The 19,798-nt window shown below is 45.1% G+C and overlaps 5 protein-coding genes across 5 annotated transcripts in view; 3 read left to right on the top strand and 2 right to left on the bottom strand.

Moving 5' to 3' along the window:
- LOC136936574 (solute carrier family 22 member 23) overlaps nucleotides 1-792 on the top strand; it is a 9,934-nt gene extending 9,142 nt beyond the window's left edge. Inside the window, 2 exon segments of the mRNA XM_067230188.1 lie at nucleotides 1-95; nucleotides 378-792. The exon segment at nucleotides 1-95 is cut by the window's left edge and continues 29 nt beyond it. Of these exon segments, the coding sequence (XP_067086289.1) occupies nucleotides 1-95; nucleotides 378-792 (510 nt within the window).
- Nucleotides 793-2,319: 1,527 nt separating this feature from the next.
- psmg4 (proteasome (prosome, macropain) assembly chaperone 4) lies at nucleotides 2,320-3,311 on the bottom strand. The gene is made up of 3 exons (XM_067230437.1): nucleotides 3,021-3,311; nucleotides 2,647-2,722; nucleotides 2,320-2,511 (listed from the first exon to the last, which is right to left on the bottom strand). The coding sequence occupies exons 1-3, from the start codon at nucleotides 3,195-3,197 to the stop codon at nucleotides 2,390-2,392; spliced, it is 375 nt and encodes a 124-aa protein (XP_067086538.1). The 5' UTR covers nucleotides 3,198-3,311; the 3' UTR covers nucleotides 2,320-2,389.
- A 192-nt stretch (nucleotides 3,312-3,503) lies between these two features.
- On the bottom strand, nucleotides 3,504-5,388 carry bphl (biphenyl hydrolase like). Its single transcript, XM_067230436.1, has 7 exons — nucleotides 5,202-5,388; nucleotides 4,805-4,908; nucleotides 4,525-4,691; nucleotides 4,273-4,426; nucleotides 4,038-4,169; nucleotides 3,793-3,916; nucleotides 3,504-3,692 (listed from the first exon to the last, which is right to left on the bottom strand). Exons 1-7 carry the CDS (start codon nucleotides 5,270-5,272, stop codon nucleotides 3,602-3,604), a joined length of 843 nt encoding a protein of 280 aa, XP_067086537.1. The 5' UTR covers nucleotides 5,273-5,388; the 3' UTR covers nucleotides 3,504-3,601.
- Nucleotides 5,389-6,712: 1,324 nt separating this feature from the next.
- Nucleotides 6,713-12,682, top strand: LOC136936928 (dual specificity protein phosphatase 22-B-like). The gene is made up of 7 exons (XM_067230606.1): nucleotides 6,713-6,798; nucleotides 6,905-6,938; nucleotides 8,195-8,277; nucleotides 10,258-10,307; nucleotides 10,716-10,790; nucleotides 11,212-11,383; nucleotides 11,530-12,682. The coding sequence occupies exons 1-7, from the start codon at nucleotides 6,778-6,780 to the stop codon at nucleotides 11,674-11,676; spliced, it is 582 nt and encodes a 193-aa protein (XP_067086707.1). The 5' UTR covers nucleotides 6,713-6,777; the 3' UTR covers nucleotides 11,677-12,682.
- A 588-nt stretch (nucleotides 12,683-13,270) lies between these two features.
- On the top strand, nucleotides 13,271-16,637 carry LOC136936753 (interferon regulatory factor 4-like). The gene is made up of 9 exons (XM_067230383.1): nucleotides 13,271-13,330; nucleotides 13,599-13,842; nucleotides 13,952-14,138; nucleotides 14,549-14,631; nucleotides 14,931-15,075; nucleotides 15,206-15,304; nucleotides 15,381-15,758; nucleotides 16,225-16,337; nucleotides 16,454-16,637. The coding sequence occupies exons 2-9, from the start codon at nucleotides 13,645-13,647 to the stop codon at nucleotides 16,613-16,615; spliced, it is 1,365 nt and encodes a 454-aa protein (XP_067086484.1). The 5' UTR covers nucleotides 13,271-13,330; nucleotides 13,599-13,644; the 3' UTR covers nucleotides 16,616-16,637.
- Nucleotides 16,638-19,798: the final 3,161 nt, after the last annotated feature.

Here is a 19,798-nt window from a genome sequence, read left to right on the forward strand (position 1 = left end):
TCGGTGGCGTTCTCCATCATCGGCATGTTCTCCTCGCACGCCGTCAGCACCCTCAGCATCTTCTTCTGTGCTGAGATCACGCCCACTGTCATCCGGTGAGGCTAGTTAACCACACACACACACACATACACACACACACAGAAACTGCGCATATTAGTTATATATGAAGTGAGAGCTCTCTGATCAGTCTGTTTGTGTTCTACTCTGGTTCTAGAGTGAGTTATTGGCGCCATCTTGTGTGCTTATCTGGGACGACACTTTTAATTTGACGCGTCATAACGCCGGGCTAGAATTGAGATGGATCCTCTCTCGGTTGGGTTGAAAACACGGCTGTTTCCGTGTCGTGTGCATGCTCACGTTCCTGTGCGCGTTTTCAGGGGCGGCGGGCTCGGCCTGGTGTTTGCCAGCGCTGGCTTCGGCATGCTGACCGCTCCGATCATGGAGCTGCACAACCAGAAGGGCTACTTCCTGCACCACGTAATCTTCGCCTGCTGCACCCTGCTGTGCATCATCTGCCTGCTGCTGCTGCCTGAGACGCGCGGGCAGCCTCTGCCGGAGAGCCTGGCCGACGGGGAGAGCTTCACCCGCCAGCCCCTCATCCGACCCGGGGAGCAGCACCTGCTCCTCACCAAGACGGACAGGGACTACTCGCGGGTCCACGACACGCCACTGCATCTCTCCGCCACCGGGGGCGCCACGGCGGCGGTGGCGACCGCTCTGGCGGCGGTGCCCGCCTCGTACGCCTACGCCACGGGTGGCGAGGTGATCGTCAACGGGGTGAAAGGGTTGTAGCAGCGGGCCGGGAAAGGTGACTTTGGGCGAAGCGGGATGGAGGGGGGGGGGGGGAGGAGAAGACGAGGCTGTTGTAGTTCTGTGGCGCTCGTGGAGGTTTGTGGTCAGTGGAGTAGCAACGAGGGTTTGAGGTCTTTGAGGACCTGGACGAGAATTGTGCACTCGCAACAGATGGTTTTTGTCTGTGTTGGTGCATGTTGTTGGAATGAACTGAAAGTGTTCCCTGGTGTCTTGTTCCAGAGTAAGGATCGGTTTCACTCAGAAAGATCTACAGGTATCGAAAAACAAAGTTACTGAGTAGACAAGTTATGGCATTAGCCAGTCTGTTTAGGTCGTTTCTGAGGTGGAGTTTGTGCTGGGGGGTTTTCGCCACTGGCTTTATGCGAGAGAGGGTTAAGTTGGACTCTAAGATTTTCTATGAGTGGTTTTGCACTACGTTAATTCAAAGACACAATCAAGAATTTGTCAGCCAACTATTTTGACATGGAGGCTCCGCCCCCCTAAAAAAGTCCAAAGTGACACTTTATTTCTTTGTAGTGAGGTCAGTATAAAGACTTTAAAACTGTGAGAATTTGCCCCGTTACTGGGGTGCATGATGGCTGTCAATGTGCATTGCAGCCGGAAACCCTATACAGACAGTATGGTTATGGAATCCATGGCTATTACTGAAAAGAGCTGAGAGTTGAGAAGACAAAATATTGCCACTTATGTCTCATGAAACAATTCAGCCATGACTTTTCCCATGATGGTTTCCCATGATGTACAATGTCACTTTTCAAATATCAGTATTTATTTCGTTATGTTGCCAAGGGCATTCTGTTGCTTGAAATACCTCTTTAATTTAGGTAACTAACATTCACTCTCTGAATTTTTCCCTTACACACTTTGTTGTTCTGTGTACCGTGGTAATGATATTGGTAGCTATCCTGTTTAGGACCCGTCTCGCAAGCCCTATCGAATATAGACTGGCCATGCCAGAAAGCACAATATTTATACGTTTTGAAATAGCATTTTAGGGCTAGATTATGAATAGACTAGATATTTGTCTCAGAGGGCATTTTTTAAGACACCTCAACTCCTGAATTGAATACAAATGTAAGGTATTTATTGCCACTCATTGATAATGTATGGACTATCAATATATACTTTCTATGTACTGTGAACATGAAACTAGAAAACCAAGTTTGACCCAGGACATGCTTGATAAATGGTAAATATTTTGACATGGACACCTTGTAAGGCTTGTAAATGTTTTAAATGATGAATTGTGTGAGATCAAAAATACCATGAGTGACTGTCAACCACTAATCTTATTTTCCAAGTGTTATTTTTTTAATATGATGCATTTTGTACATAAGCCATACGTGTTTTGATAAAACACCACTCTATTTATTGAGTATGTCAATAAATGAACACTAGATGTGATCGTGCCTCTCTGTGGATGTGTGTAGATTAGTCTTGATGAATAGCAAACAGCAGACTTTGTGTAGACGTTTTGTGAAAGACCAGAGAACATGTCACCACCAATTGTTTTTCCTTTCCACTTTACTGCAACATCTCTATATCAACACAGAACAAAACAAAACATCCAAAAGTGCTAAAATTTGTCAGGGTGATCTTCAAGCTCCTTCTTGATCCTGTTCTCCACTAAGATAGACAGGTTGCTGTTTGTCGTTGGTAGATTGTAGCTCACAAACACTTGCTTCTTGGTCTTCTTTGCTGCAGTAGACAAGGGATGAATCGGTCAAATAGGTAAAACTGTCAAATGAGACAACGATTTAGTTAACGATACTGATTATGCTCTCAGCTCTGTGTATGAGCGTTAGGGCAAGGCGGTTTTAATGGACCACATACCTAATCTTTGTGCCAGTGAATTGGGGGTCATGTCTGAAGCGTCACCCAGGACTAGTGACGACAGAGGCATCGAATCCTGAAATTACATTAAGATGTATTCGTGACAGGATTAACTTCTTCAGCAGAGAACCTGGTATAAAAAATTATTCTGAATCATTTCGGCAAACTAATGGTTAATCATTGTCTACAAAGACCGCCGAACAGGTACCTAACCCCTTAGGATATGATGGTGCAAATATTATGAGGTGGGAGGAAAGATTTGGAAAAAATGTTTTACTCCCAACTCCGTAGGAATCAGCCAGCACTCATCGAATGAATTGCTCAAAGCAGAATCAATATAGAACACATGGTTGCCAAACAAAATAACGACTTACATATTTGCTGTTTATTGACACAGCCAAGTTGGACAGGACTGGACTCGAACCAACCCACAGGAAGAATCCCCCGTTCAGTTTCATGACATGAAAGTGCACTGCTTGTTCTGAAATCTTCTCGGAGAAATTGTGCACTGTAATAGCATCACCACAAGCTCCGTTTTCTGCACTACTCATTATTTTTAAATATATGTATCGCAAGTTGAGCTAAATTATTGTGAAACTACTCCTTCCAACCATATCAAGGCATGTGCGTTGCTACACAATACATCTATTCTGTTAATTCCTGGTTCCTGAAACCGGAAGGGAAAAGCAATCGATGCAGGATCTAGTTGCCAAGCACTAGGCATTCATAGTCGATGGCAGATAACCAACAATCAAACCCCAAAAATACAGAGGGTGTACATTCTTTTATTTTATAACAGCGACAATGCTAAATAGGACATGTACCTCAATAATATTTGAGAAAATAAAATAAATGTGTTAAAATGTAAATCAAAAAGCCTTTATTATTTCTGACAAGGTGATTATTGGAACAAGCTCCAAATGATGCTCTCCGTTTTCCACTCAGCACGAAGCAGTCATTCATTAAGAAACTCCTCCACCAGCTTGTTAAATTCGGCAGCATATCTTAGGTGCAAATTATGTTTCCCCTCCGGCATCAAGTGTAACCTGGAAAGAACATAAACAACTGTTTTAAATGTCAGCCCTCACAGAAGTTGTGTAAATGGGACTATATGATTGCATGGCTGGTTAGAGATGGCATTCCCACCGCGAGCCCTTGATGTGTTGGAGGAGGTAGTGTGGATGGAAGCTAGGGACCATGGGATCCTTCTCCCCATGGATGATGAGGGTCGGGCAGCTAACTTTGGGCAGCAGGTCCATACAAATAGTCCCTGAACACAGAGCAGAACAATCGCATCTGTTTTCCAAGTGTTCCAATGCAACCGATACCAGTATGGATATGTATGTTAGGGTAACATCTAAATTAAAGCTCAAAAAGGTACGCTTTCGTACCTTCTGGTCTCTGGGCAAACTGACCAATCCCATCCACCCAGGCCTCCCAGGTCGCCTTAAAGAGCTTCGCCCCATACATCTCCTCCATGGGCTTCCTCATTCTCTCACTCCACCGGGAAATGTCACGGATTGCTGGGGATACAAACACACACACACCTCCAAAATAAATCACTTTGTAGAGGAAAGATAGGGATAATGGCCTTATTCATAGCCATTGCCCTGCTAGTCCTCTCACCACTGTAGATGCTCACGTCCCGCTCGGACACAAATGCGTTGGATCCCCACACCACTAGCTTACTGACCAACGAGGGGTTCTGAGCGGCCGCTATCAGGGCAGTGATCCCTCCATCGCTCCAGCCCAGCAGAGAGAACCTGGGGAACTTCAGCGCCTGTCCGAGAGAACGCATGCTCATTCACATCACATGCAAGGGAGAGCGACGCTGGATTTCTTACGAACGGCTTGAAACGAATAGTTTTGAACTCTGACCTGCATCAAGTCCACGGCATCCTTAGCGTCTCTCTCGAAGAAGTCGAGAGGAAAGTCTCGCTGAGGGGGACGGGAGTTTCCGTAACCACGGGGGTCCCAGCCAACCACTGTGAAACGTTCCTTATCTAGCGACTTGAACTGGGGCCCGAAATCGGTCTGCGCACTCCCTGTGACAAGGTCAACATACTTTCATATAGCACAGCGGAACACAAAGGCAGTAGAGCTTCACAGTTAATGGCAGCGTGAATGTCGTCTCGATATCTTGTCTTTCGTTAGTTACCCAAAGCTCCAGGGAGAAGGAGGACTGCATGCCCTCCTCTACCAGTCTGCTGGTAGAAGAGATCCACACCATTCACGCGCTGCTTGCCTGACTTCACAGACGTGCTGAAAAAAATGGACCATTAATTACATGTACAATCAATGGCAGTTCATACTGATTGGAAGACAGACGCAGAATAGTGAATATATACAAATAACAAAAGTTTGATGTGCAGGTCTGTCAAAGAACGAACGCCATCTCCTGTAACTAAATGGAAGTGCACTTAAACAGGTATGGAGTCAAATCAGAAACATACGCGGTTTAGGTGAAGTCCCACGTTCTCTACATCCAGACAGTTGCTATCTCAAGTGTGGCAGTTCATAATTTGACTATCGTTGCAAACTGATTGAGTAATTACCTGTATAGCAGGATCCCCTTCATAGATTTCCTGATTACAAATGTGTGTGCTCCTCTCCAAAACAGCGCCATTAGTTTACCAAGTTCAAGCAGTTTAGTCGAAATAATATTCTAATGCGAAATTCTTACCATTTTTTATGAAAATGAGCAAAATGCTTGACACGCAGGCACGTACAGTTTGTTATGGTGAATGAATAGCCCTCTAGCATTGAGTTGCCAGGTTGTTTCACCATCCCTCTTTCGAGGTCTCATAACTACACATTACCTTGATTAGGTGGCTGTTGATTGATTGTAAGGTTGATTTTTTTTCGGTCGGTCAATTTGTAATCTTATTATTGAACGAATGCCCAGTCACGGAACGTCTCTCACTTTTAGACTGTAAAAAAGCCCCACCATTGTAGCTGTATGCAAACATTACATTATAGGCCTATACAAAGGTGTACAATAGTCCTACATGGTGTAGGCTAATGATGTCGATTAGATTATATTTCATTGAGTGTCCACCCCCAAAAAAATACGAATGCACAATCATTTACAAATGTAGTATCAATAGATGTCAACAAATGTTTTACGGTGTCTATAAATACCTAGTGTATAGTATAGGTTACTCAGTTGACTATGACTGATCTACGACCAGACTGTCTGTTTCTTTTGAAACAGCTCTTTTTGTAAACGCCTCTGCACTCTTTGTGCCAAGGTCTTGGTGTTGTGCCGCTAGTAAACCACATACAGGAACCATGTAGCAAAGACAATACACGAAACTTGGCTAAAAATACATTACTGTAGGTTACTGGGGGTGTGTGAATGTTTTGTGATGTATGATTTACTGGAAATAAAATTATGATAAATGCCAATGAAATGAAGTCCAATAAGGACAATAACAACAACTAAAGGTTGAGACACAAACTACATACAGTATAAGCAACACTTTATTTAGATTTTTTTTTTTAATTTGTATACAGGCCTATTGTATAAGAACACGTGACAAGTAGTGGTATATCACAAATATAGTTCCTCTGAATTTTCTCTGTTCTAATTCTTAATCGATTTATAGTCAGTAGACCTGTGTGGAGGGAAGGGTTCAGCTAGAGTAACATACTGATGAGATCATCCCTCATTCATCCTGGCCTGTCAGAAAGGAATTGCCATCCTACCATCTTTGTCTGGGTGGAATGTGTCCCCCATCCCATGACCCCTGCCTGGTCTAAATATATTCCTGTGAGAGTGTGACAGTGTTAAGGTCACATTACGTCATGACCAGCACCCGCCACCTAATCACCCTCCAGTCGGGCATAGACCACAACCTAACGGGACTTTTGTTTTATTACGTTCACGGTCGCTGAAAAGTTGGATATCAGGCTCAGAAGGGGAATTGTGACTAGAAAACGACGTGCCAAGACGCAACAGCCAGCTAGATATCTGGTTGAGGGACGCTGACAGGAGACAGCATTACTGGAGCGGTGTGGAAGAAATCATTTCCTCTTTTTTTTCATGTACTTTACAATCCAAACCAATAGAGGTCACATTTAGGTCCTGCATGTATTCAATGCGTGAGCTATAAGACCTTTTCTGTGGACATGGGGAATGGAATGAATAAGGTAGAACAACAACCGGAAATGTCATTTTACTATGTGTGCGATGATGAATTATTTCTGAAGATACCAACAGAAAAAACTCAAATCTGTCATTTTCTGTGCATGTTAGGTTCTGCCAGAACTCTATCTAGGAAACTTCAAAGGTAATGTTTATCGTTTTGTCCTTTTGCCAAGAGATCTAATTTATCAGGGACATATAAAAACTGAGATGCATGTTTCAGTTCCCCACTTCATAGAGCATGTGGTGAAATGCTGCACTGAACAAAGTTTCAATAGAGTCATCCCATAATACGCCTCCCAAGTTCACTGCTTGACAAACGATTGTAATTATTAATGCTCTTTTCGTACATAGTTTGTACGTGTGTCTTAAGTGGCTTGAAGAACAACACAGGATCACTGATCCCAGTGGTTGTTCGGGGTGTCCCTTCATGAGGGTGTCCCCTTACATGGCTTTTGAAATCTTTCCAGAAACTTCCACGGTGACAACTGTGTATGGGTGTTTTAATAGCATGTATTAATGCCAATCTCAAATTGTTTAGACTACGCAGCTCTTTGCCACTTCCATGAATGCATCCATCTTGTATCTGTTTGATGGTATGCTACAGCATTGCGTATACATATCCACAGTGTTGATGTTTTAACAGAAACCTTACATGAGCTTCCAGAGTTGAGTTGGTGTCTAATACACTGGGCTGAGAGCCCGTTTTCTGTCTGCAGCCTAAACAGGACATTAGCACCTCAGATGGATAACCACTTAACCAACCCAGTACATAGATATTAAATTTCATCAGTGACAGATATATGCCTTTTGATTTTCAGGAACATTGATTCAGTACTCAGTTTGCTGACTGTTTTCCCTTTTACAATGCATCCCAATGCACAGTTAGTTACAAGGTTGTAAAAGTTCCACATGCTTAATTTGGATTCATCATATAAAATTCCTCAACCAAGAATGCCATATTTTTGTGTAAAAAAAAAAGAGTTGTCATACAATGATGGTTTGACCTTGGGCCTTGTCAGGCAGGGTAAGTGAAAAGCACACAAACTTTATCAGGCACACAAGCACTGTTCGAAAAGAAGAAAAAAATCTCAGGGCACATCTGTGTTAAGTAGAGAATGTTTGGCTTCCTTTTAAAGACTAAAATTTGATTAGAACATTTACTGTTTCTTGCTTTTGGGCAAAGGTGTTGGACCCTTTTAGAAACACATGGTTTTCCGGTTTTTCTTTCAGATCAAAATAAGAGCAGCCTGTTTTTCAAGGCCTTATTTGCTTGGAGAGGTCTGATGAGGGCTGCTTGTTGTCGAGAAGAAAACTCCAGATTTAGAACAGGGGCACATGGGGCTACGGCTATCAGTTGGTTGGCCTGTAGATGATGTTTCCGGTCTTTTCTGCCCTCAGATGCGAGAGACAGGGAGCTGCTGAAGCAACACAACATCACCCACATCCTTTCCATCCACGACACGGCTGCGCCCATCCTGGAGGTGAGAGTCGTCGCCAGTCTGTCATTATCGAAGCAAGGGTGACCTCTCATCGAAGCCTGAGTCTAAGTTCTTGGCTTCACCCACTGTTGCAGTGTAGTCTGTGCAGTCGGTGAGATCGTTTCAGTTAGTTACTGCAGGAGAGCTCACTCCAGTATGACCTTTACGGAGACAACACTAAGCCTCCATCTGAACCTTCTGGAACTGACCTTGAATTATGTGTTCCAACATAGATAAGCTTCTGACTTACCCTTGATCACAGTTGTCATACTATCCATAAGGTTATACGAGAATATATATAATAAATAATCAACTTAGGTGTATTATTAGGTAAGGTACAGGTTATTTACTTTTCTTTGTGTGGCGGTCTTGGTTGCATGAATACAAGCTCTGTTTACATACAACCAGGCTTCTGAAATACAAAACTGAAATTGTTGTGAAAGTTGAACTTTCTTTTCAATGTTACATGGAAAGTAGTACAGTTCTAGTATCGTTCACAAGACATTGGGGTTCCACCTAGCTCTGTAACTGAAGTTGTAGTTGTCTGAACACAACAGACAATACTGCTCAATGGAAAGAAATTCTGGTTAAAAATATTTGTTATGTGGAGCTTGTAGCAATGGTTGAACATATATTGCCACATCGTATGTCTGCTGTACATAGCATCCACCTGAATACAAGACTGAGGTCTCATATTCATAATGACATGAAAGTGCAACTCCATTAGAAAAGTGTTTTCTTGGTTTTCGGGTTTGGAGCTACTTTTAGATGTTCCAATTTGTGTACGGAGCATGAGAAGCAGCGAAGGTGGGTTTGTGTGTGTGGAAGGAGACCAAGAGATGGAGCAAAGCTCAAACGAGACCAAGATAGAAAGGACAAGAAATGGGGGGGTTCAGTAAAGTCTCTTTTACAACGTTTTCGACAGCAACTCTTTCACAAAGCTTTCGATGGCACACGACACGGACCGTAATGAAACAAATACACACATCCCTCCTGTTAAATGTCTCTCTCTGTCACTATAATCTGCATAAAGCCCATGGCTTTATCAGGGACATTTCTTAACCTTTGACATGGCACACTTACTATTACATAGCCAGAGCTCTCTCTCTCTCTCTCTCTCTCTCTCTCTCTCTCTCTTACAACTTTCATCTTTTCTCACTGAAAGCCGATCTGAAAACTGGAGTAAAAACCTGTTCGCTTTCTCTGTCTGCAATCTCAGTTACTGTATGCCACTCTGTCACTGGGATTTCAGTAGCCAAAACTGTGTCTCGACCCTGAAGACTTTGTCGTAGCCACAAAGAGAAGGTTTGGCTCTTTTTGCATTGTCACCTAAGCAAGCGCATCCATGCCTATACGTTTCTTCTTCGATCTGACTCAGGTCTATTCTACATCCTTTGCACGGATGGCCAGATGGACGGTCTATTTGCATAGACGGACCAATTACTTGGAAGTTGAGAGTGATGTTTAGGACAGGGAGGGGGGGGGGGGGATGGGGTATTAGTCAGCATTACAACAATGCTGGCGGTTACCTCATTGTAATTATGCCTAATACGACCAAATACGACCAAACACGACCAAATGCGTCCAAATACGAAATATAAATCTAAGTCTTGCCTTTCCAAAATAAATGAATTCGATCCATTCACCTGTTTGAGTTTTTGAGGCCACCCTGTAGATTTCTTGTTTGGAGTGTCTACGTCTCTGTCTGTCCCTGAGGGACGATTGGGGCTTTTGCGAGGTGGGTGCAGTCATAACGGGACAAAGGTGGTTTTATGTCTACTGGGGCTGTAGGCCCCTAGCATCATCAGCTGTCAGGTGCATATGAAACACACATACACACACACACACACACCAGCTGGAGAAATTGCAGTGTCATGTGGCTCTGTTGTAAAGCAGGTTACGCTGAATAGTCGATGTATGAATGAAATCTGGATAGAAATGAAATCTTTCAAAACAATTCTGACGAAACCTTTGTTTCAACAGGACTTTACATATCTTTGCATTCCTGCTGCTGACCGCTCCAAACAAAATCTGTGAGTGTGTGTGTGTGGAAGATTCTGGATTTGTATCTGTATGTGTGTATAATAGTATAGCGAGTAAGTCATGTCACATGAATAGTAGCTACAACATACTGCTCTGGACACAGAATAGAATGTTACAATCAGAATAATCTCATTATCATAGATGCTATCATAGGTGCTGTCATATGTGCATAGATGCAAACTACGTGAGTGAATGTATCATTTAAAAGTATCATGATGTTCTCACAGAATTTAACACAGTCAATCACACAATTTCACACACCATATTCCCAAATGCCCAATTTGTATGTGTGAGTGCGAATACCACTTAAAAATGCCATGACTCTTGCATGACAAAACTGTTCGAACCACTCAACAGTTTGAAAATAGAAATCTATTCCCATGCATGTGTGTTTGCAGGATTCCTTTCTTCAAAGAGAGCATCGGGTTCATCCACGAGTCTCGCCTGAAGGGAAAAGGTTGCCTGGTTCACTGGTGAGTGAAGCACATCCTCCAATTCCAAAGGTCTGTCTCTCCTCTGGGTCCATGAGTAAAGACCTAACATGATATAAGCCTATGTTCTACCCACTCTACCCAGTGAGGGCATTCCTCTATCTATCATCTGAGGGGGGTCAGATGGCTGAGTGGTTAGGGAGTCGGGCTATTAATCAGAAGGTTGTTGGTTCGATTCCCGGCCGTGACGTTGTGTCCTTGGGCAAGGCACTTCACCCTACTTGCCTCGGGGAGAATGTCCCTGTACTTACTGTAAGTCGCTCTGGATAAGAGCGTCTGCTAAATGACTAAATGTAAATGTAATCTTAGACCGATATTGATACATACGTTTTTGCTGTTGTTGTAATGACAAGCGTAATACCACTGGTGATGGATGAACATTGATAGCCCGTCCTTTCTCCAGTGTGGCAGGCGTGTCCCGTAGCGTGACTCTAGTGGTGGCCTACGTCATGACGGTGACAGGAAGGGGGTGGGTGGAGTCACTGGCGGCGGTGAGGGTGGCGAGGCCATGCGCCGGACCCAACCTGGGCTTCCTGCGCCAGCTCGAGGAATTTGAGAACTTTCATCTTTCCGAGGTATGTCCCTGTTTTGTTTTTTCTCCAATCCTCTTTTTCTCGGCTGTGTACTACCCCCCCCCCCCCCCCCCGCGCCCCACTCGTTTGCTCTTGCTTGTTTGTCTTTTGAGTCGAAAGCAATCGTCTTTCTTTCTCATTCCCTCCAGTACCGGGCATGGCTCAAAGACAGGTATGAAGAGAGCCCCTTCAGTGATGAGGAGCACATCACAACCCTGTTGTCCCAGAAGCCTCAGGGCCCCAGTGACTTCCTGACCATCGACCGTGTCGCACCATTGGGCACCGGCAGCACATGAGCCCGCCTAATTCCCCCGAGGCCAGTCCCTCCACAAATCATCGTCATCGACAGCCAATCACAGTGGCTTGACTGTGATTGTTCAACAAACTTTGATTTTGTCAACCCAAAAAACCCTTCCTCTCCCGGAGCTCTTGGAGAGCTATGTGAGAATGTGAGGAGATGGGGGACTGTTTCGTGAAAAGGTTGGAAAGCTGGTGACTTCTTGAAACAATCTCTTTCCCCGCGTAGGTGTACAACTTCCTTTCACCATTGCAGTATCAGTGCTGCTTCTACCTTCCTTTAACCCCCTCTTCCCTGGACTGCACACCTGACATAAAATAATACTTTTTGGGTCATATGTTTGAACTTGGCCCTGGGGGGGATTCCTCAGCGATCCCCCCATGTGAGATCTGGGTCCTTTTTGACACACTCTTTTCTTTCCACCAACTGCCACTGCAACATGCAAGAGCAGCCATGCTCAAAGCCCTGGAACTGAACTACTATAGAATACATACAGACGCAAACACACTCGAGATTGGATCCATTTAATGTCTACTCGTATCACACACTCCATCTCTGTGTGTCTGTGTCTTGTTCCCGTGTCATTAAAGTTGATTTCTTAAAGCTGTGCCGCAAATGGCTACATGCAATCCTCACATAAAGACGGGCGAGTTATTCACTAATAACAGCCCAGATAAAACTGACATGAGGATGAAATTATTTCATTGGTTTATACCTATTTTATATACATATTCTTCACAATTTATGGTGCTGTGTCTGCTTGATGTATATGACATATGGATATAGGTTCTTAAAATATGGGAGAAGTGTGCATAGACCTAGAGGTTGTTAAACTGCCATATAAGCTGTTTAACCTGCAAATACACGAATGTGACCCAACAGTACACAATAATTTGTTTGAATTCATACAAGTGACAGTGTCAGACATGAGACTGTTTAGCTGCTATACGAGAAACCTAATATGAATTGGGGTCCAATTATATTCTATGATGGGGAAATTAAAGTAGTAGCAATTAAAATGTAATTATCAGGCTCGGCGACATCATTTGTAAGAATCGTTTTTCTTGTTGAAGTTTAGGCTATGCAAAGTAGCCTATGCATTTAGGTTATTTAACTATGCCTACGAAGTGGTCTTTGCATAGGCTCTTAGAACTGTCTTATAGTTTGTTTAACTTCTACGTTAAACACACTATGTAGACACACGGAGGCGTCCCGACGGTTCATAATAACTTGTTGAAATTCATACAAGTGACAGGGAGTGTGAAGATTGGCCTGTTTAGCCTGTTATGCGAGAGAATTTGTTCGGGTACTATTCAATTCTATTATGAAATATATAGTAGCAAATAAGCTACTATTAACCAAACAGGCTCGGCGAAATCATTTCTAAGAATTGTTTTTCTTTGTTTCTTCTCATTGATGATCCACTTTCCAACTGTGCGGGTGTCTGGGTGAATGACGCTCTACTGTTAAGGGTTTCCCCGCATGTTTACGGGAGGCCCTCGCAGATAAGCTTCAGAGAACGGGGCAGGTACAAGCATCCTTTCCTCCAAGAGCTCCGCCCCATATGAACATAATTTATAGTGTTGCCGTTGCATTGATGATCTTTCGAGACTGATTGATTTCAAAACTCAAAGAGGTTTCGAGTTTCAGAGGTAAGTTCGTGCAAGTAAGTAGGCTAAGCAACTGCAGAAAACGAGTGATCGGTGAATGGGAAACCATCATGTTATAATCAAATATATGGAGCAATCATTCAACAATTTGTTTAGGCAAAGCGACCAGTTATATCCTAACCATATACGAATGTTATCCTGGGTGCTATTTGTGGCTATTTGACAACTAGGCATACGCAAAAACAAATCTAAAGTTATGCATATATAGGCACAACATTAATTCTCGTTCTTGTTGTCGATCCATGAGCAGTTTTTGACTGCTTACGGTGCTGTGGCTACCTGCGGCGCGTCTGGATATGAACCCTGAAGCTGATTACGGGTTGTCGGTGAGCAGCGGGAACGGGAAGCTCCGGCAGTGGCTCATAGAGCAGGTGGACTGCGGGAAATATCCTGGGCTAGTCTGGGAGAACGACGAAAAGTCCATCTTCAGGATACCGTGGAAGCACGCAGGCAAGCAGGATTACAACCGGGACGAGGATGCCGCGCTCTTCAAGGTAGGCTACGGCGCACCAGAACGCACATGGCTTGCCTTCACTTCATGTGCAACAACGCCGGGAAACAGCTTCTTGTGTTAAATCAGTAGTTCCTACACTATCCTCGCAGGCTTGGGCGCTATTCAAGGGCAAGTATCGAGAGGGTATAGACAAGCCGGACCCACCGACTTGGAAGACAAGGCTGCGTTGCGCGCTCAACAAGAGTAACGACTTTGAAGAGCTCGTGCACCGCAGCCAGCTGGACATCTCTGATCCGTACAAAGTTTACCGCATCATTCCAGAGGGCGCCAAGAAAAGTAAGTGCCATATGTATACGTATATGTAGACACACACATGACACAACACAAACGAACCAATTAAACTATCTTACACGTTCTGAAGGGTCTAGGTTTCAGGGAACGTTTCTGGTGTTTTGAATCTACAAAATAGGCTGCATCTTAACCAACTCGATGCTCATGCTGCCCTATCAGAAGACACGGGTGTCACTTTTCTGAATGGGCCAGTGGGTTTGATAGGGCCCAGTGACTTCTCTACAAAATAGAAACATTCACTGTGGTGGAACATATGAAAATGAGTTCCTTACCAGCTTTTAGGAGTTGTTGTATCACATTGTATCGTATAGATAGTTTGTAATGAACTATTAAAGGAGGCCTGCACTTGTGTAAGCTAGGTGTGTGACCACAACGTTTCATTGTCTTGTTCACAGGACCCAGGCAGGACCAGAGTGGCAGCCCTTTGAGTCCTATGAGTTACCCTATGTACCCCTCCTACCCTGCCATACAGCCTCAGGTGACTGACTCACACTGAAAGATTCACAATATGTGTGTGTGTGTGTGTTTGCGTGAGGCACAGAGAGCGAAACGTTCTCTTGAAGAGATCGAGACTCGTTAAGATCCATCCATCTGCAAACCCCCTCCCCCCCACAACTTCACACGCATGCACGCACACACACTCAGAATGACTAGCGATGCAGAGTGTGTCACATGACTTCAGTCTCAGTACTGCTTCCTCTTCCAAGCCCCTGAACCATGTCTCGCCTTCAGTCGATGCAAACAACTTTCTCAACACGTCCAAACCTTTGCCCATAGTTGCCGCCGGTCTACATGACCCCAGCCGAGCGGAGTCACTGGAGGGAGTACCTTCCGGAACAGGCCTCTCTACCAGACATTCCCTACGCCCAGTGTCCCCACCCTCCTCGCAGCCTGCCCTGGCAGGGTTCAGCCATGGACAACGGTACTGAATGTCAATGCCCGTGTGTCATAGAGGACGTGTGTATTTCTAGTATGCGGGACTGGCATACAACTAAATATGTGGATCGCTGCCCAGTTTGAAAGAGTGTTTTCGTGTGTGTGTTTTTGTACAGGTTACCAGTTCACAGGGTCCTTCTACTCCTATAGTGCCACTGACCAGACCTCTCCATTTGCTCCAGATGGGGGTATCAGGACAGCCGAAACACTCTCAGGTATGCACGCACACACACACACGCACACAGACACACACACACACACATGCCGTACTGACTCCATTCCCCTCCCCAGATTTCCGCCTGCACGTGTCCGTGTTCTACTGCGACTCCCTGGTGAGGGAGGTGACCACCTCCAGCCCCTCGGGCTGCCACATCACCCCCTGCTCCCCCGACGAGAAGCCCTATTCCCCCCCCGGGGCTCCTGAGCTGGTGCTCCTGCCCCTGGACAGCCTGTCGGCCCAGAGGAGGGGAGACGACTGCCCGCCGAGCCCCCCGGCTGCCCTGGAGAGGGGGGTGCTGCTGTGGATGACCCCCGATGGGCTGTACGCCTGCCGGCTGTGCCCGGAACAAGTGTTCTGGGAGGGGGGGCCCTCGCCGTACGGAGACAAACCCAACAAGCTGGAAAGAGAACACACCTGCAAACTGCTCAACACACAGGACTACCTCACAGGTGGGCTGGACACACTCACAGGGTGACGAATCCACGATTGGTCTCCCAGCAGTAGGCTCCCTTCCAGAAATGGAGAACAGAATACTGTTTTTAGGGGGGTTTCGGTTGTCCCCCCACGGGTGGCTGTGACACACAGTCATGTGACTTCTTCAATTCCTCCCACCTTGCTCACAGATGTGGTGTATGATTTGCATCAAAGATATCTTGGACTTTCCAGTCGCACTGTCTATGAAGTCACAACAGTTCAGAAGAATCCCCTAAGACATTAATAATTGAACATCCCAGCTCTGTCCCCCTCATCCCTTTGTCGTGTCAACTTGGGGGGTCTCTGCCTAATCGAATTGAACCAAACCTAACCAAACCTGAACTAATCAAACCAGACTTAACCTGACCTGACCTAACCTAGCCTAGCCTAGCCTAGCCTAACCTGACTTAACCTAACCTGACCTCTCCCCACCCCCTCCAGAGCTCCAGAGTTACAACCTCCACGGTCGGCCCCTGCCTCGCTTCCAGGTGCTGCTCAGCTTCGGAGACGACTGTCTGGACCCCCAGACCCAGAGACGGACCCTCACAGTCCAGGTAAACAGCACCCCCGTCTCGCACCCGGCAACTATCCCCCCCCCCACCCCTCTCATCCCTGACTGGGACGCCCCCCTGTAGAAGCTAACCCCCCCTGTTCCCTTCCGCCGCTGCAGGTGGAGCCCATGTTTGCCAGGCAGCTGCGTTACTACGCCGGGGGTCATCACCACGTCCGCGGCTACGACCTCCAGGGGTTCACGGAGAGCGGCGCGGCCCCGACAGAGGCCTTCCAGCGGGTCATCACAGCACACCATCACAGCGGCGCTCTGCAGGACTGAGCCCAAGGTGGCGGACTTTGGTGTCGGCTCGCGTGGGTGGGGAGAAGGGGGGGGGGGGGGGGTAGTCCCAACTAGGCTGGACCAACTGGGCTCCAGACTGAACTCGGCTGAACTCTGAAATGTGGTCACGAACTGAACTTTGTGTGGGTGACTTAAAAGTGACTTTGGATTCAACTTTATTTTATTCTCAGGGGTGTCAGTACTGACTGGTGACATTCACCAACAAGAATGGAACAGACAGCTCTAGTGATTGTATAGTAGGCTAGATACATATATTGGAGACCAATAAAATAGGTTTTTACTGTAGGACTGCTGTAGACAGATTTCTAGTTTTTTGTAATTCACTATTTTTTTTACAAATACTTGTCCTTCAAGATATTGTTGTTTTAATAGAGCATTTAGTCTATAAGTACTATTATTCTGAGTTTTATAATTAGCGTTGTTCATGAATAAATGAATACAAAGTTTATAGAAGCCAAAACTATCCAGTGGCAGAATGTGGCTGGATTACACAGTTACTGAGATACCATACCTTAGATAAGCTCATATGCACTGACCAATGCTATGTTTTGTAATTTAAGTAAAATAACAATACTGTAATTTAAATACTGTAAATGATCATTCGGTCGAATAAAGATATGTTTTGTTTGACACAATAGCTTTCTCATGCCGTGTCTGACAGATGTGTCTGTGCGCTTGGCTGTGTGAAAGACGCACATCCTATTTTGTCAGTAGGATGTGTGTGTGTGTGTGTGCACAGGAAATGAATGATGGTTAATCGCATCCATGCCGTTGTTATAAACAATGTGATGACATCATGAGGGGAGGAGGAACCGGAAGAGGTTGGCCACTCGTTCCGCCTCAAAGCCAGAGAGTGTCGTCCTGATGGGTGCACATGCTCGACTACCTTTCCACTTCCACGGAAAAGTCGAGAAAACCCCCAAATGGCACGATTTCTACTCTGGTTGTTTACAAGCAAGTAACATCATGTTATCCCCTTTACGACGAGTCATGACGGTTTCTAATCCCTTGTTTCTGTGTCATTTAAAAGAATGTCATCGTTTTTGGACAGATCTTCCCAGTGCCTCTTCGCCCCTCAGCACAGACTGCTCAAAATAGTCTCATTTCAGGCTCTCAGTCATACACCTCCGCAACCAACACCAGGTTCATCATCTCACCTGTGGCGTAACCCTTCTTACAGAGAACGGCTTCACTTCACCCAGAACGGGCACAGAGGAAAAGTTAGTATTGACCCAGATAAAAGCCGACATGTTTGCCTCGCTGGGGCTTCTCCAGCGGAACAGAAGACAGGTGAGGAACTCCCCTCCATCCCCTCCATGACAGTAAACACCGAGCTGGAGGAGGACGGATGAAACCTCAGCCTTTGAACCTGCCATTGAGTACGAATCTGTGGGCGTGCGCAGAGCTAAGTTTAGAACGGGCAGCATCAAAACAACCCTGGTCCCTTTAGCATGGTCTTTGCCGGCGTGCATAAGAAGTCCGTGGAGGAGATCTTTTCTCTCTTTTTTTAAGCAAGCCAAACTTATTTCGAGGAGTTTCTATGTTTTGGTAATTCCTCCCTAACTGATTGACAGTGTTAACACCCCCATCATCAGTCACAATACGTGCAGCAGGGGATCAATATGACGAGAGGTGTTCTCAATTCTTTGTTTTTGACCTCCAAAGTGCTCCTAAAAACCTCACAGCCAGTCTCTCTCCAGTCTTGCTCACGAGGCCCGAGGGTTGGACTACGTATGTCTCCAGGCTTGTCTGACTGACAACCACAGAGACGCAACACAGAACCCACTATCAGATTTGCTGTCTGCCTTCACGTACAACCGCATAACTGATCTACGGTTTGGGTAAGGACCCCGGGAAAAACCACTCCTCTCGTGCCTCACACCATCTTACCCTGCCCTGTCTGGGGTGCGCAGCAGCGACGCCCGACCCCACCCTGCCTAGCCACACCTTAGCACAGCCCAACTGTCTTAGGATGGAGTATCAAACTGTCGGAACTGTCAAAGTATCACTTAGACTACACTAGACCACACACACCAGATTTGGGTCAGTAACGCATTTGAATAATAATCACGTGTTTATTTACGTAATATATTTATTTATGTTTACTGAATTTGGAAATATCCATTGCTTGATTGTTGGGTATTTGAAAAGTATGCATTTGAATAACCAGTCACTAAACTGGTTTAACCATTTTTGTATTTGGATGAATTTTGTACACAAATGTTTTAATTATTCAGATAGTATTTTAGGATTTCCACTATCTTGATGCAATATTTAAAAGTATTAAAGCACAATATACTTATGTTAGGATATTTCAAAATATACATTTGCAGTAAGCTTGCTTAGTCTCCCATACGGTCCTATTACTGTACCTCATTTTCAGAATTGAAATTTGTGCAACATATTTAAAAACCTGTATACACCTGCATAATTCAATAAACTTATAGACTCAACAGAATAAGATGAGAACGAGAAGTTGTAATACTAAACTTAACAACCAGCTGAATCCTGATGTATTTGATTTTAGTGCCCCACCGTACTGTCAGGTAAACTGGCAATTGGTCAAATTAGCTTTCTTACATTTACATTTAGCAGACGCTCTTATCCAGAGCGACTTACAGTAAGTACAGGGACATTCCCCCGAGGCAAGTAGGGTGAAGTGCCTTGCCCAAGGACACAACGTCAGTTGGCATGACCGGGAATCGAACTGGCAACCTTCGGATTACTAGCCCGACTCCCTCACCGCTCAGCCACCTGACTCCTTCTTCATTCTATTATGCGAAACAAATACAATGTGTGACTGATAAAAACAAAAATTAACTCATTTTACAATTCATTATACAAGTACAACTACAGTGCCTACTGAAAAGGTATTTTAATACTTAAAGTAGTATTCAACCCAGGTCTAACAAACACACACACACACAAAATTCCAACCTGAAGGTGTCTACAGTTGCTGCTAAGTACATGCATATCAAACGCAGCTCTAAATGCTGCATCCGGTCTACATCCAGTCTCTCGTCCAGCTTTACACCCCAACCTGCCACCTTCGATCTTCTTCTGACAAACGTCTTGTGGCTCCACCTCTCAAGAGCGCCCACTCCCAACCCAATCTCTTCTCCTGTCTGGCCCCCCAATGGTGGAATCACCTCCCCACCTCCA

This window comes from Osmerus mordax, chromosome 27 (assembly GCF_038355195.1).
Source record: "Osmerus mordax isolate fOsmMor3 chromosome 27, fOsmMor3.pri, whole genome shotgun sequence".
Classification (NCBI taxonomy): Eukaryota; Metazoa; Chordata; class Actinopteri; order Osmeriformes; family Osmeridae; genus Osmerus; species Osmerus mordax.

Bases quoted from the DNA above. Each gene is read 5' to 3' on its own strand.
- LOC136936928 (XM_067230606.1), top strand. From the start codon at position 6,778: ATGGGGAATGGAATGAATAAG. The intron at 8,278-10,257 runs GTGAGAGTCGTC...TTGTTTCAACAG, and splicing joins CGGCTGCGCCCATCCTGGAG to GACTTTACATATCTTTGCAT. The intron at 11,384-11,529 runs GTATGTCCCTGT...CATTCCCTCCAG, and splicing joins AGAACTTTCATCTTTCCGAG to TACCGGGCATGGCTCAAAGA.
- bphl (XM_067230436.1), bottom strand. From the start codon at position 5,272: ATGGCGCTGTTTTGGAGAGGAGCACACACATTTGTAATCAGGAAATCT. The intron at 4,692-4,804 runs GTAACTAACGAA...ACCTTGTCACAG, and splicing joins CCTTCTCCCTGGAGCTTTGG to GGAGTGCGCAGACCGATTTC. The intron at 4,170-4,272 runs GTGAGAGGACTA...TTGTATCCCCAG, and splicing joins GGACGTGAGCATCTACAGTG to CAATCCGTGACATTTCCCGG.
- LOC136936753 (XM_067230383.1), top strand. From the start codon at position 13,645: ATGAACCCTGAAGCTGATTACGGGTTGTCGGTGAGCAGCGGGAACGGG. The intron at 14,632-14,930 runs GTGACTGACTCA...CTTTGCCCATAG, and splicing joins ACCCTGCCATACAGCCTCAG to TTGCCGCCGGTCTACATGAC. The intron at 16,338-16,453 runs GTAAACAGCACC...CCGCCGCTGCAG, and splicing joins GACGGACCCTCACAGTCCAG to GTGGAGCCCATGTTTGCCAG.
- psmg4 (XM_067230437.1), bottom strand. From the start codon at position 3,197: ATGAGTAGTGCAGAAAACGGAGCTTGTGGTGATGCTATTACAGTGCAC. The intron at 2,723-3,020 runs GTAAGTCGTTAT...ATGTAATTTCAG, and splicing joins TGTCAATAAACAGCAAATAT to GATTCGATGCCTCTGTCGTC. The intron at 2,512-2,646 runs GTATGTGGTCCA...TGTCTACTGCAG, and splicing joins TTCACTGGCACAAAGATTAG to CAAAGAAGACCAAGAAGCAA.